General features: G+C 41.3%; 1 protein-coding gene across 1 annotated transcript; it reads left to right on the top strand.

Moving 5' to 3' along the window:
- The first annotated feature begins 2492 nt into the window (after positions 1–2492).
- On the top strand, positions 2493–15274 carry tdrd7a (tudor domain containing 7 a). Its single transcript, XM_075464545.1, is given in 19 exon segments — positions 2493–2702; positions 2877–3021; positions 3382–3496; positions 3723–3831; positions 5224–5439; positions 6687–7469; positions 7773–7969; positions 8458–8650; positions 8838–8949; positions 9061–9272; positions 9548–9682; positions 10638–10721; positions 10820–10954; positions 11292–11402; positions 12061–12244; positions 12403–12545; positions 14080–14273; positions 14589–14749; positions 15042–15274. Coding segments are annotated over 19 exon segments (3666 nt in total). The 5' UTR covers positions 2493–2498.
- Positions 15275–16196: the final 922 nt, after the last annotated feature.

The raw sequence follows: 16196 nt of genomic DNA, 5'->3' as shown, positions 1-16196 counted from the left end.
ATATCCATATTATCAGCGTTAAACCTAAAACCTATGGGGTTTTCTGTTTTCTCGAAGAATAACGAGTAGAGTCCAAAAGTCGATCTCCAAAACGTCACATATTGCTGCTGTAATGCCGACCTGGTATAACACAGAGAAAGAAAAAAAATGGCGCACCTGCTCGTTAGCAACTAAAACCTCACAGACAATTGGACATAAATCATCTGAGAGTTTTTATTTCTGTATTCTTGCATTAACTTACATGCAATTTGACAATGCGCTATGTCATTTGCCTAATTAAACAACATTTCAGAAGACTTGCGTTACAGAAAAATGAGATGAATAGTGTAGAAATACTTTTGAGGTTTCATGGTGATACCTGTTTTTTTTTCTTTTTCTTTTGGTTAAAGAAGTCTCCACTTCAGTGCCACCAAACTTAAAGTGTTATTTCTGCCTTTAAAGCTGGCAGGGGAAATGTCTTGACATAGTCAATGTGGTAGCACAGAAATACTTCCCTGAAAACACAATTTTAGAATGCAAACTATTGTAATGATGAAGCCCTCTTTGATATTAAAAAGCCGTATGATTTCAGGACCAGTCAAAGTGAACCAACTCAATATTGTTCACGTGTTGCACACAGGCCTTCTGGAAAATGTTGAGTTTGAAAATTTACGGTTTAACAATAGTTGTCTGAAATCTAGTGTAGTCTAATTTAGTCGTCACTTAAAGGGGAACTCCGGGGCATTTGAAGCGCATTCCCATTGCTAGAGGTTGTCAAATACTGACAGTAGGACACAGACAGGTGCAAATCGGCGCTCCCTGTGCGGAGATTGCGCTGTTTGCGCAGCCTGTCATGCGAGGCTAATACGTGGTGGCTAAGGGGCAAGTGCTAACCCTTCCACGTAAAACAACAACTTGCACACTGCAGAAACGTCACACCACTTTATAAACCATCCGACAATAAAGTCACAAGCCTTACCATCAAAACCATATGCATGGTTCTCACATTACTGGCATGGGGACGTTAGAAAACAACTTTATAAACAGCATGTCACTTACCGGTTGTTACAAGTTGTTGTTTTACGTGGAAGGGTTAGCGCTTGCCCCTTAGCCACCACGTATTAGCCTCACATGACAGGCTGCGCAAACAGCGCAATCTCCGCACAGGGAGCGCCGATTTGCACCTGTCTGTGTCCTACTATCAGTATTTGACAACCTCTAGCAATGGGATTGCGCTTCAAATGCCCCGGAGTTCCCCTTTAAGGTGATACCTGTGACTTTTTCAATCTGAGCCTTTGGGTTAAAATTATTATTATTTTTTTAAATTTCACGAAATAACATTAACCACTAGTTGATGTAGGAATGGAATGGAGCTCTGCTGTGTTTTTGGTGTTGTTGTATTATGGCAAAGAAATAAAATATATTATCACAACAAAAGTAGATCTGGGTGAGTTGGTAGTGAGGTAAACGTGTGCTGTGAATGTGCTTGAGAAATTTTGTGTTTGTGTCCAAAGTCGCCTCCCTCTCATGGCAACAGAAATGACACATTTTGATCCATCCATCCATCAACCACCACCTTCCCCTTTTCTTGTTAAACAAAGGGTGCTATTGTGCCAAAAAATGGCATAAAAAGTGTACAAAATATTTAAAAAAATTAACAAAAAACCTTATAGTTCTCATTAAGGCTAAAGCTGATTAAAAGATTTGAGCTCTGAAAGTGTCAAAAAAAATGTTGATTTCTAGGATTTTTTATATCACTTTTGCTGAAGGGACCCATCAAGAAAGTATAGTGGAATTAGCTGACTGACAACAGCAGCCCAGAGCAGCATTTTTCCACAGTACCAGCTAAGCCCTTACATGCACAGCTCCTTTCACCTCTGTCACTATCCTCCTCTCTGGCTCAGAGGTGTATTCACACGTGTCACTGATGTGGAACATCAGTTCCAGCTTAAAAAGGAATGAAAGTAGGGATGCACCGATAGCAATACCAGTATCGGTACCGTTATCATGTTTGTGTACTCGTACTCACTATTCATTAAAGTGTTCCGATACTACAGAACCGATACCAGTGTGACAGGAGCTTAATTTTCCTGCCATGTGTGAAAGTTACAATGTTAAAACAATATGTTGCACTAAGAGTAGTTTTCTATTACTAAAATGCACAGAGTGCAGTTGTATTTGGGTTGAATATGCCTAAAGAAAACAAAATGTGTTTAATTGTAAGAACTGTAATGGCCTTGATTAGTACTCGGTATCGGTAAGTACTTGTACTTGTACTCGGTTTAAAGAAATGTGCTATCGGTGCATCCCTAAATGAAAGGAAAGAAAACAAAAGATTTCCACGCGTCTTCTTGAAGCAGTCGCATCCATCAGAGTCCATTTAATGCCTTAAGTTGATCGACAACAAACGATTTGATTCTGATATTGTCTTATAAGGACTGGTGGCTGATGGGTTTCTGGCATCCATAGAACGAATGTGTTTAATGGTGTTGTTTCTATGTCAGTCTTTGTTTACCAAGATGTCGGATAGCGAGTCCATAAAGAAAATGTTGAGATCTGTGCTCCAGTCGAGCAAGAGCGGTGTGTCTGTAACCAGCCTCCAGTCAGAGTACCGCTCACTGTGCGGAGAGAACATCCCCCTGAGGAAGCTGGGCTTCTCAGAGCTGGAGGACTACCTCAGAAGCATTCCCTCCGTGGTGAGATTAGAATACCGCACAGGAGAGGTAAGAGCTGGTTTCATTTTTTTTTGTTCTGCATCCCTGCATACCGTCAAAGATCTTAGAAAGTCTGAGCTGTTGTTTGTGGCTTCAGAAGATTTTTCTAAATCCTTAGCAGTGTTCTGACGTTTACGTGGCAGTTTGTATGTTTCTAACAGTACTAATGACTCTGTTCTGCAGCTGAAATGCTTTGCTGCAGTGTGTCAAGAAACTGCTCACATTGCTGAGCTGATTGCCAAGCAGAGGAGCGGGAAGAAGTCGGGTCGCTCCCAAGTCGTCAACTGCAAGATGAGATTCAAACCTTCCAACCCCTACATTCTTAATGGTACGAGACACTTGCTATTTGGAGCAGCTGTACTTCAAAAGCCAGTGACGGAATTTTAAGATTTTGTATTCCAATTTTTTTTTCATTTTTACAAATAAAATTAGTATTTATTCATTTTTTTTATAACCAGAAACGGTAAAAACAAACCAACACAATCATTGGATTTCCATTTCAGAGGTTCTGAGGGCGAAGTCACCGCTGCTTCTCTGGAGTCCTTTTTAAGCGAAAAGGCACATTTTTAGTTGTCTGTATCTGAAATCTGTGGTGCGCAGGGCTCTGCTCTATTATGATGCACACTCTGATGCATATCCTCTCTCTAAACTTAAAGTTGACCTGTATTCTCTTTTTGTATGCTTTTAGTGACACCAAGGTCCTCTCTTCGCCAGCCGTCTGTTAGAAATCATTCCACTTTGACGGCAAACCAATCTTGGCCCCGTGGAGGCCACAGAGGCTGCAGCGCCTCAGGAGACTACAGGTGACATTATTAACTTTATGTCTGAGTAGCAGTAGTCAGAAATTCTGATAGTCGATGCACTCTCAGCTTGGTTCTGTTTAAAAATAAATAAATAAAAAAAATTCCTGGTGATGATTGCTTCCTGTAATTATTATTTCCTTCTATTTTAGCCATTTAGGAATTTCTTAGTCTCGAGTGAATTCTAATCCAAAATAACATTTTTACTTGTGTTCCTCCCAAACATCAGGCAGTTGGATCAGAAGTTGAGCTCCATCACCCCCGTCGAACACAGACAGCCAGCTGCAAAACAGAAAGTCCCACCCAACAGGTGAACATGTGGGCGAATGTATAAATACGTCTCAACTAATCTCAAAACCCTTTTCTTCTTTCAGTTTAGGCCAGTTTGCATTCAGAGTATATTTATCATGGTTTTAATGAATTCAAGTATTTGTACTGAGTGTTTAACCCTACTTTTAGTGGTACCGAAAGCCTAAACATTGGATATAGAGAGTTATATTAATGTCCAACGTGGTCATTTCTTCTCTTAGAACTGTTGAGCCTTGAAAATCAGACAATAAAATTTTCGGCTATTTGATTTTTCTTATTAAGGCTTGTTAGTCTAAAAAGACTGTGTTGCCAACAGGACACAGACATGCTTGGTTAACTCCGTAAACAGGAATCCTACAAGTAAGTGAGAACTTGAAAGATCTTACGGTGCGTTCACACCAGACGCGATTACATACAAAGTCAATGCAAAGACGCGAATAGACGCGGATTCGAGCCGGCGGCGCGGTGAGGCGATTGCCGCCGCGCAAGTGAAAATATGCGATCCGCGCGAGTTCAAAAAATCCAACTTTGGCGAAATATTCGAGTCAGACAGCCTATCAGCGTTGAGATTCTGGACGACAGTGTCGTGGAGACAGATGGACAGGCGCTCCGCAGCTGAAATGGAGCTGCGGTGCCGTGATCACCTGAAATCGGTGCAGCTCCATTTCAGCTGCGGAGCGCCTGTAGTTGGTGTCCTGCCGAGAGATCACGGCACCGATCCTCCCGAGCAGGTCATCAAACTGGGTCCTGGTGAGCCTGAAATACCGCAGGAAGCGGCCGTCATCCAGACGGAACTCCTGGAGAAGGCGGTGAAATTATCCGAGCTGAATGCACCACCGGATGATGTCACTGACCCAGACACGACGGCGTGTGCGTTTCAGACGAATCTCGGACTGCCACAGCAGGTACAAGGACGCGATGGTACTTATATCAGCCATGGTTGATGAGAGAATGAAATGGATAGCCCCTTGAGCTATTCACTCGTTTTTTACTCGCGCGAATGAGGCGAGTAAATTCAAATTACACCCGCGGCAACACTCGCGCGAGTAATGCAGTGCGATCATTCGCACCGCGTCTGGTGTGAACGCACCGTTACCCTTTTTTTTTTTTTTTTTATCAGAATGTGAGAACTTCTTAACCTTATTTCTCCTTTTGCATTGTTTCTCAGAGTCTCTTCTACAACCAGCTCCCAGACCCAGCAAGTCCCAGGTGGAGAACTTTTGTCTTTACTCAAACTGCTGTGTTTCCACACATTCCCATTTCGCAGTAATATGCAGGTGGTCGAGACATAATTCGGGGTATTCATTCACACTGAATCCACATTTACGCCGTGCGTAGTCAGTAGGTCTCCATCATCAGGTGCTTTATTTGAGTTGTTGAAGGATAGAACTCATTTGGACAGTGAGATGAAGAATAACTAGAAAGTTTCCAATAAGGGATCATTGATGCATTATCTCTTCATGCAGACTGATCTATATGATGTGGCGTTAGTGCACAGCAGAATAACGCAGCTCCTGACGAAGTACTCTAATGGACTGTGGATGTCCAAACTGTCAGAGGTCTACAGTCAAATGTTCAGTCAGAAGCTCCATCCTCAGGCGCTCGTGGACCTTGAAAAGTGGCCGGACGTCTGTATGGTAAAACACTATTTTAATTTACAGAATGCATGAGTTACACTGTCATGTTGTTTGTAGGAGCTATTTGTTATTTTGTAATATTTGGCTCACTTATTATTTAGTTATCTTTTGGGGGTTTAGTTTGGGGAATACACCTTTTTTGGTTGTTTATGATATTTAGTATTGTTTGAGTTCATTTGGGTATTTAATTATGCTTTTATTTTGAAAGCACTGGTTAGCTGGGGCGTACTGGGAGAGTTTACTTAGATAGGCAGGCAGTCACAGGTGAGCAGGCACCTGGGAGGGCTAATGCTTTTTACCAGGGCAAGAGAGGCCAAAGGCCATTGTTCTTTGTTCGTTTGCTTGGTTGGAGCAATAACAGGGTGCTTGCGCAAGTCTTGAAAGTCTTAATAAGTATGGAATTTTGAAGCACTGTTTTCCAGACCTTGGAAAAGTCTTGAATTTTGTGTGAAAGTCTTAATAAAGTATGGAAAATAAATGTATGGTAGAATTTTACAGTATGCTCAAAGGCATTGTGAAATGTGAAATAGGAAGGTAGGCTATAAAACTATAATTTTACTAACTGGTCACGTACTGTATTAGCCTAATGGGATGAGATGTGAGTGAAGAGACTGAATTCTACATACATTCATCCATCCATTCATTTTTTTTATAGATAGTTTTTGTGACACTTGTTTGATGTGAAATTCATGTACTTGTGATTTTCATGTTTTGAAACGTTTTCATCAGTAAAAGCATAATTTACTGTGAATAATGCATTTGTTCATTGAATACTAGCCTTTAAAAACTAACATTTCTAATAAACACAGTTGGTACAATCTCAACCAATGAAGTAGGCAGTAGGCACACAAGTTACAAGTACATAAAGTTAAGGTCTTGGGGGGGTATCAGCTTTAAAAAAGTCTGGAATTTTAATTTGGAAAAAGAGCAAGCACCCTGAATAAACCTAAAGAAACCTATTTTATTTTGCCTGGACAATGGACTCATTTTACCTGCGTAAATTCACTCCCTAGGTGTCTCAGTGGCCATTTGATTTAATTTAGTTTATTATGGTTTTGACATTTTTTAGTTTTGATTATTGACACAAGAGGACGGATAGCCATTACATTGTTTAACATGTACACATTTGACTTCCCTTTCAAATCAAACCAAGTGTTGTACCAAAGTGGTATTTGCTATTCCGTAATTGAAAAAGACAAAATGTTGTAAGCCTCCTGTTTTGTCTCTCACTCATCTGCCTCCCACAGGTGGAGAAACCTTCCATCACCAACCGAGCTGACAGACTGATTTACCCTCCTCTGCCTCCGAAGCCCAGTGCAATCCCTTTGAATAGCTTCAGCTCCTCTTTAGTATCACCCTTTGATTCAAGCTCCCTCACCAGACTTGCCTCTTCTCGCCCGTCAACACCTGAACAGCTTCCTACAACCTTCCCCCCTTCTCCCGTTCCTAAACCTATAGTTTCCCCAAAAAGCCCCCTTGCTAAGCCCAACTTCATTTTTCCTCCACAAGCTGCTAATGCTGCTTCGGGCAAGGTGCCGTCTCCAGTAACATTACGAAGCCCTGTCCTCAAGCCAAATCAGCCTCTCCGACTGCCCCAGTGCGCCAATCTTGCAGTCGATGCCCACGGTGGATGCAAAGATGATCGCAACTTTCCCACAATTACCCACAACCAAAGTACTCCCCCATTAGCCCCGACCTGGACTTGCCTAACATCAACCAACTCGTCTCCTGTGGCTTCCCCCCTCCAGCTCGACAGAGATATTTTACCTCTTTTAAATGTGACATTTTCTCCGTCCTCCAACTCTGCTCCTTGTCCGTCCTCGAATTCTTCTGCTGTTGTGCCAGCTGAGGTCCGCCAGAGAATAAAGGAGCTTCTTTCCAAGTACAGCAAAGGGCTGTGGGCCCATGCTTTGCCCAAGCTTTTCATGGACACGTACAAGATGTCATTTCCTGAACAGCTTTTGGACAACCTGTCTGTTTTGCTTGATATATGCAACATTGAATATCCATTCCCAAATAACAAGAAGAAGGTAAGAGGATGAGATGGCTCGGTGCTTAATGGAGTGAAAAATGTATGAATTTAGTCTAAACGATGGTCAAATCTTATTACGCAACACTTTTTCTCCTGCTTTTAGAAGGTAACCCTTGCTTTTAAACAAGTGATTAGCTGGAATGATGATTTGAGTTGGAGAAAACAGACTTTTCCATCAGTTGTATTTCTAACTGCATCTGTAGAGCAACCTGCTAATTCTTTGAATAGCTCAAGAACTGCCTAACGTTGTCTTGTCTGTAAACCTGTAACTGTGTGTGTTGATGCGCTGTCCTGTGGTCAGGCCATCTTGTACAACTCCAGACCAGTAAATGAGAACCTTGGAAGCGGCCATGAAAGCCAGCAGTACAGAATCAACCCTCTGCCTTCTGGTTTGGAGGTCCTGGGTCCCGGGGTTCCACCACGTCTCACTCCTCCATCAGGACAGTATTCCTCAGTGCTTGTTACTGAAGCCAGGAGCAGTAATGCTGTTACTATAAGGTGCGGCACATTATTCATGAAGACTCAGGTGTATATCTTTATTTTAACCAAGAGGTACCTGATTTACGTGATCCCACATTTTTTCAAAGAATTTATCAAATTAGATCAGTTGTTTCTTCTTAATGGATAGCACTGATGTTATTTAAAGAACAGTAGAGCGGATTCACTCATCATCACCCCTATTGGTATATAATAGTAAGAAATGATCATAAGTTTAAAACAACTTAACAACGAATAGTTCAGCAAACATTATGTAAGACTGATATTTTCTTTAGTTTTTGTCTTTTCAAACTTGATAACACTTTCAGGCTCATTAGGGTGTTAAGAACACTTGACATCTTTGAACATCTTGATTCTGACCTAAGATAAGCAAATGTGACGAACAGTATTAGCTCCCACTTCTGCACTCCGTAATTTGTCTTTTTGCCACAATCCATGTTAATGTTTTTGAAGCTTGCTGTACAGTGTTTAAATATATCTCTGTTCAGATATGTTGGGGAGAACTACTCCACCGCTCAGGAAGCCATGGAGGATGTCATGCAATCCTTCTACAGCCCAAGGTCCACACAGCATCTTCTGTCCGACCCCATCGTTGGTCAGCTGGTAGCAGTCAGAGGGGAGGACGGAGACGATGTGACCAGAGCGCAAGTCTTAGGGCTTCCGAACCCCAACAGGGTCAAGGTATTTTGCTTAGTCGTCATCATGTTTTTCAGTTTCATAAATGTAATTTTAGTTCACAGTAACTGAAATGTGTGCAACGTTCTAAAAGTGAAAAGGTTGCTATTTCGACATCAGGATTAGACCTAGGCCAACTGACTGCTCAGTACGGCGGCCACATGCTGATAAGTGCCTTTTGTCTGTGTGGCAGGTGTACTTTGTGGACCACGGCTTCTCTGTGGAGACTGATGGGAATAATCTGCTAAAGCTGCACCAGGACTTCCTCTCTCTGCCCTTGCAAGCTAATAATGTCAAGCTTGCAGGTACATAAAATATGGCCTATAGAAATGCTAATATAAAGTTTGTAAAGCATTATCCCCCCCCCCCCCCAAAAAAAAGAAAAATGTCTCCCTCCTCTCTCTTCCTCCTGTCAGGGCTAGAGGCTTTCAGCTCCCACCCATCGGTTCTGTCCTCCTTAGAGCAGTTGGCAGTTGGGAAGATCCTCCTAATGGAAACATTAGAGCCATGTCAACAAAATGAAATGCCCGTGGCAGTGCTTTATGATACATCGCAAGATGAGGACATCAACATCAACTCCAGCTGCCTGAAGACTCTACAGGACAAGTCCATGAACAACCCTCTCTCGGTACGCTAACATGATCACAATATTGTGTGGTGGGGTAAATGATGTGTTAAGAAAAGAAAAGTGTCAGTTTTTTCCTTCGGTGTCACACCCTGGTGTTCCCACCGGGTGGAGCTGGTGCTCCTTTCTCATATTCCTCTGCCTTGTACTGCAGTAGTCAAATGCATTTTGGCACCTCTGCAGATTTTTTTTTTTTAGCTCAGTTTGAATCAAAGTAGTGACCTTTCAGCCCCCAGTGGCACACACTTGTCTAACATTGATCTTTCTTATGCCTGTAGGTACATGTCATCTATCAGGACGTGTTTGTCTCAGATGTGTGTGCAGATGGCACCATGTACTGCCAGCTGCCGTCCCGAGGAACTGCAAGACTGAAAAAATTACTGGACGAAACAGAGGCTTACTTCATCTCGCAGGTAGACAGCACTTCACTCTACACAAATGTGTCTATCTTCCCTAGTATTGGAAGTGCTATAATAGAAGAAAACCAAGGAAATAAATTGAGGTTGGCTTAGAGTGAAGAGGGATCCCTCATATGTGCTGTGAAGGGATACAAATCTACACCCCCACCTCATGAATGAGTGGTTTTGAGAAGTACTTGTCACTAGATCACATCAAGAAGTCAATTCAAGAATTCTGGTAAGCTTCATGAAAATATGAAGATGATATAAAAGCTATGAAAAGCAAAGCCCTGGAGATGTCTTCTTGTTGGTTGTATAGCAGGAGGCAGCCGCAGGTTCTTTCTCTTTTCACCATAATCAAACCCTGGAAACCACTAGATACGGTCTTCAGCTGCTGGCATTATTTTCAGTAGAAATGCAGTGTGAGGAGATGTTAGTTGGAAACTCTGTTGGAGTACAGAGTAATCTGGGCTGTAAAGAAAGATGGAATGAGTTCAATCAAAACAAAAAAAATGCTGTAAATGTTTTAAAATGGGCTAAATTAAGTGAAAGCAGAGATAAAAGAGGCATTAGTGCCACACACCACACAAGTATTATGGAATATGTTGATTTGTCAAGCGTTGGCATATGAAATACGTGATTTCTGTTCAGTAGGTTTCTGATTACAGGAAGTCCGCTTGCGTATGTTGCAGTGTTCAAAGCTGTTATTCAAACAGAGCCTTTCACTGAGAGCTGAACTAAAACAAACTTATACAGGCACACAGAAATTTCCAGTCAGATAAGTGATTTAAAAACCAGCAAAACTTTAGTTAAACCCAGTCATAAGAACAATAATGTTGACGCCTGGTGTCGCTACCTTCCAATCTGCGATGTGAAACATAAATGTTTGCCTTGGTAGCTGAAAACATCTGCCAGCTAACATTTCTGAAGGAGAGTCCAGTAATTCTATTCATGTAATTGTCCCTACTAGATGACATCCGAGTTCCTGGTGTCTAGACCTTTCTATGGCAAGTTCTGTTTTGCTCGCCACAAAGGAAAGTGGGCCAGAGCCGAGGTAAGAACGAGAATCCTAAAAATCTATTCATCTTTAGGGCAATCTCATGCCAAAAAAAAGTAAGTGAGGTTGTCACATTCTGCTGCTTATTCTTTCAGATCACAAGCATGTACAGCAACAGAGTGATAGAGATTCTCTTCATTGACTTGGGGGTCTCAGCAACTGTTGAGGTCACTGATCTTCGAGAGATTCCTCCACTTTTTCAGAATGTTTTCACCTTCATCCCACCACAGGTCAGTTTGTGTGTCTGTGTAAGCAGATTAATCTTAAAATTCAACAAATCTACTGGCTGAAATAGAATCCTCTCTTATTAATTTATAACTTGTGTCCATAGGTCCATTATTTATTTTATTTTTTTAATTTTCCAAAAAACCTAGTGACTTGTGGACAAGGACCAAGTGTCTTTGTAAAACAGTTGATAAGGAAAACAGAAATTTGGATGGTTTGTTCTGTAAAGTGGTCTGTAAATAGGTTGCTCATCAGCCACTTTTGGTAATTCTTGTTCAAATGTGTTTCCCTAGATGGTACTTGAGCAACGCAAGTAAAAGTTCCCAACTGTGTTCTCCACAGGCTAATAAATGTCGCCTTGCTGAGCTCCCTGTTCCAGACAGAGACTGGAGCCACGAGGCCATTCTGTGGCTCAAAGAGGTGGTCCTGGGAGCTGACCACTGTAAAATGAAGGTAGCATCTGTCCTAAAGTTAGTTTGGAAACAAATATGATCACCACTTTACTGTTTGAGGTAGAATCTTGTGTATGATTAATGATGTACTAAGTATATTATGATGATGTTTGGAATACACACATCGTACTGAAGCTCACAAATGAGGCAAATGGAGATACTTAGTAAATTGGAATTTGCCCATCAAAGTGCCAAAACATGACCACTCACTGATGCAAACTGCATTCATGATAGCAGCACTTGTCTAGGTTTAGAACCTGTTAAACTTCCGGTGAGCAGCCACTGCTGATAGTCATGATATAGATTCAGAAGAATACCGCACATGGCAAAGATCTGAGTGATTTACGGCATCACATTCTTGGGTGTCGCACTGGGTCGGAGGATGCCAGATACTTTTAAGAGTGGTAAATGATGTTGCAATGTGATGCTTACATTGACCCAATGAGGAATGAACCATAAGCTGATGATGGGGTGTTCAGAAATGTGCAGAAACAAGTCTGATGTGTAACAGCTCCAACCAACAGCCTACAGGACTTAAAGGATCTGCTATCGATGTCCAAAGAGTTGGTAGTACGCAAAAGGCCCAAACGCAGATTTGCCATGTGGCAAATATTTTGGTTCCTGCTTTTGTCAATCAGCGCATTTTTTGCTCATTTTAGGTCTTGAAATCAGAGGAGTATAATGGCGAAAACGTGGTTCTTATGTACCTGTTCATCGGGGGCAATGGTCAAGAGCTGCACAAGAGCATAAACCATGAGCTGGCACAGTCGAAGTTGTGGCAGAAACTGATAACACAGAACAACAATACAATCTCCTGCACTGGCAACAACAGCGTGAGCTCAGGTAATAATGCACATCAGATACAAAATCCAGTCTTGGTCTAAAACAGCTCCCAGCAACAGACAAATCAGAGGAAATACAGTAAATCAATCGATATTATATTAACGTGCCCAGCTTTTGACTTTCTTGCTGTGTTTATTTATTTCTGTGTTTAATTCTAGGTCTCACTGCTCTGCCTTTGAGCAACTCATTCCCAAACCCCATTGTTAAGGCCTCGACCCAACCAGGTCACAGAGCAGAGGAAGAAGCAACCAAAAATAGGCTGCAGCCACTTCCATTGCCTCCTCCACTGGAGCTCCCCCAGGTGTGTGACTTTTTTTTAGAGTTGTGTATGTCAGATGTGCAGCTGTATTTGACCCGCGACCTGACCGACGGATTCAGCGGGTATATTAAATGGATGGATGGACATTAGTGTTGTCTGATAATGGAGGATTTTACCAGAATCTTTAGAAAATGCCTGTAAAAGATATATGTGGTGTTAACAAAAAGGAAGTTTTGGTTTATTATTTTTTTTCCCCACCTCACAAAGTTGTATATATATATATATATATATATATATATTTTTTTTAGACCTCCAAATTAAATTTTGCTGACATTAAGCAATTTATAGCTTTTTAATCCGAGATGCCTTTCAGCGGAAAAACAAATGTTTACTTAAAATGGTCTCATTGTTACGAGCTTAAAGAGGTTGGAAAGTAAATATGAATGTGTATAGAATGAAAAGTCTTTGCAAATTATACACGCTTTAAAAATGTTATTATATTCAAATCTAACTGGATCTACACTGGTTTTTCCTTTCGGCCGCGTGACCTTTTGCTAATATGCCAGATAATGGAGCAGTTTCTAGCAGGGGTGTCTTGAATTGGGCCTCTTTTTTCCATTTAGAACAAAAAGAAAAAGCTAGACCATGGAGATATTATCTATTTGCATCTTCATCCTTACTCAAAAAAAAACTGGATTTGGTATACCATGCTGCGTTATGCTTCATAATAAAGGTAGTGAAGCTTTTGCACTCACCATTACACTTTGTTTGATGCTTTAGAAGCCTTCTGTCACATCACACCAGCCATTATGATGCAAAATTTACAACGGGACTTCTTTTATATGCTCCTGGCGTACATTCAGATCGAAGCAGAACTGCTTGCTCCTTCTGTTCTCAGTGGGACCTTCCTGACTAAACAAAGGAAATAAAATAAGATGGGAATAAAGGTTGAATAAATAAGCAACAACCACTTCCTCTCAGGGAAAGCCTGTGAGCAACTTAAAGATGGAATAAAGAGATTTACACTGGACTGAAAGGGTTACCCTTCTGAATGATTTGATATAATGATGCCAGTTTAGTATTTTTTTGACTGAGCCACAGACTTCAGACTTGCACAGTGAGACTGAAAATGGGCTGCCAGCTGTCTTCCAGCTGTCTTCCAGACTCGTAAAATTGGTCAGTCTTGTCGTTTTTAGTCCCTGAGTTGTTGCTGAACAGTGAAAATGTTTATTAGCAACAACTGAATCGGACCGTGAACACACAGACATGCCTAATATGAAGATGTTCTCAAAGGCAAAGCAGCCTCTGATCTTTCATAGTAGTCAGAGTGGGAAATACTGTAATCAGCCTTCATTTGGATTTAATTGGTACCTAAAATGGGGAAAAAATAGGGAACATCTAGTTGCTAGCTGTGCATGTGTGGGACTTTTTGTCCATAATAATGCAACAAGCATCAGCTGAATAACTGTTGCCTTTAATATTTTGAGGGCAAAACAAATCTTACTTCGACATCGGCACATGATAATCAAAACCTTTTCACGATATACACTTCCCCATTTTCCTTGTTTCCTTCCAGGCTGGTCAGAATATGGATGTGTTTGTGCCGGTGGCGTGCCACCCAGGCTACTTTGTACTGCAGCCATGGCAGGACCTGAACAAACTGGTGGTGCTGATGGGGGAAATGGTATTTTACTACAACCAGAAAGAGAACACCAACACAGCCATGCACATCCAGAAAGGAGACATCTACGCTGCTAAAATTGACAAGAAGTGAGTGATTAACACGCACCCGGTAGACACGTGGCTCCCAAACCTGTGCTCCAGGCTCAAATCTAACGCATTCAGCTTGCCATGTTCTTCCAACCCTAGAATATGTTGTGATAGTAACTTGTCTGGAGAAATATGTTATTTTTTTCTTTTTCCCCCGTTTGTTTACACTAGACTGAACAACATCAAACTCTGTTGTATAAGGAAACTTCTTTAAAAGATTACTTGTCTCCACTTGTTTTCTATATGTTGGGGTTAGACAGAGATCCCCTGACTTTATCTAAGGCTCCAGTGTTATTTGATGTCTGCTTCTCTCAGTTGGCACCGTGTGCAGGTGAAGGGGATTCTGGCCAACGGGTTGGTTTCTGTCTACGAGTTGGACTACGGTCAACACGAGCTGGTCCGCAACACTCTGTTCCGACCTCTGATCGAGGAATTCAGACAGCTTCCCTTCCAGTCTATTGCTGCACAACTGGCAGGTGAGTTTTTCTGAGTATACATTTATTTGTTTGTTTTTTTTAACTTTATTGTAAGGTTTAAGTCATTTTTGATGAGATGTTAGTTCCTCTGGAAATAATTCTCCAGTGTTAAAAGAACAATTTGTCTCACACTTCAATTGTATCACTAAAGTTGAGTTGAGTACCACCTTTTTCCTCTTTCTTTTTATGATTACTCAGTTTTCCACCTTTAACGTGGATCCATTGCATCATTCTTGTTGATGAAATCCAAAGACTCACTTTTTCTTTTTTTTTTGTCCTGTCCTTCATGCAGGCCTGCCGAAGCACCAATGGTCAGAGGAGGCGTCCATGTTATTCAGGAATCACGTAGAGAAACGAGCACTCGTCGCACAGGTGGAGAGTGTGCAGGATGTGTCGGAAGTTAAAGGCGAGCCGTGGAAGCGCAGGTTAACGGTTTACCTGGTGGACACTACACTGGAGGACAACGACCTTTGGATTCACAGCATCATGGCTGACATTGGGGTTGAGTTGTCCTCAGCTGTTTAAGATGTACCCGCCAGCTCGGTGGTAGATTAACCAGACTTTTGACTCATATTTAAACCCAGCAACACAGTTTGATCAAACAACAACTGTTCTTTTGATGGTTCTTTTATTTGTTCTTTCCATTGTTAAAAGCAGCAGGAAACGTCCTCAGTCACTTCCTCAGACCTTCGTTTATATTCTGGTTCTTCTTCCTTAACTTGGAAAAAAGTTGAAATCATTAAATATGACTGATGCAGGAGCAATTATTTTGAATCAAGCAGCTTACTTTGTTTTTTCAAGTTATTGTCAGAAGTATGTTGAATATTTCTGTGTTTGTGACTTTTCACATGTATTTAATCTGTTTGCTGTGCCTTATGAATGCAGTGGTGTGGATTATTTTGCATTTCTTTTTCATTTATGTATATATGTTTTACACTAATAGGACTTGAATTACTGCACTATTCTGCGTATTTTTTGGAACCTCTATGATGGGAACATGTTTGGTCTGTTACCCTGCTATACTTAAGTGTTGGAACATAAAAGTCTATTCACAATCATTTTATTGCATGTTGCGCTCTTCATTAGGTGGAGGTAAAGCTCAAGTTTGAACATGGATAGACTGGCATTCTGAAAATATGAGCAGCTTTTTCAGCATGAACAAATGGCACTATTGCATGGCCTTTTACCAAAGTGTTTTTTTGTCAGATCCAAAATAAATTCCACAACAGAGGTATCAAACTGATTGAATTTTAAAGGCATTCAAAATGTGCTTTCCCCTTTTTTTTCCCCAGGCACAAGATGCCAAGATCTGCACTTTATACTGTCCACATGATTAGAAATAAAGAGACAAAAATCCCTAGATGTGGGGAAAAGTGTGAAAAAGTATTTTATGTTCCTCCCTCCAACAGTTAGTTAAGAGATCCCTCAGTCTGCTCAGACGTGTCCT

This window comes from Odontesthes bonariensis, chromosome 4, assembly GCF_027942865.1.
Source record: "Odontesthes bonariensis isolate fOdoBon6 chromosome 4, fOdoBon6.hap1, whole genome shotgun sequence".
Taxonomy (NCBI): Eukaryota; Metazoa; Chordata; class Actinopteri; order Atheriniformes; family Atherinopsidae; genus Odontesthes; species Odontesthes bonariensis.
This window is presented reverse-complemented; position numbering and strand designations above follow the sequence as displayed.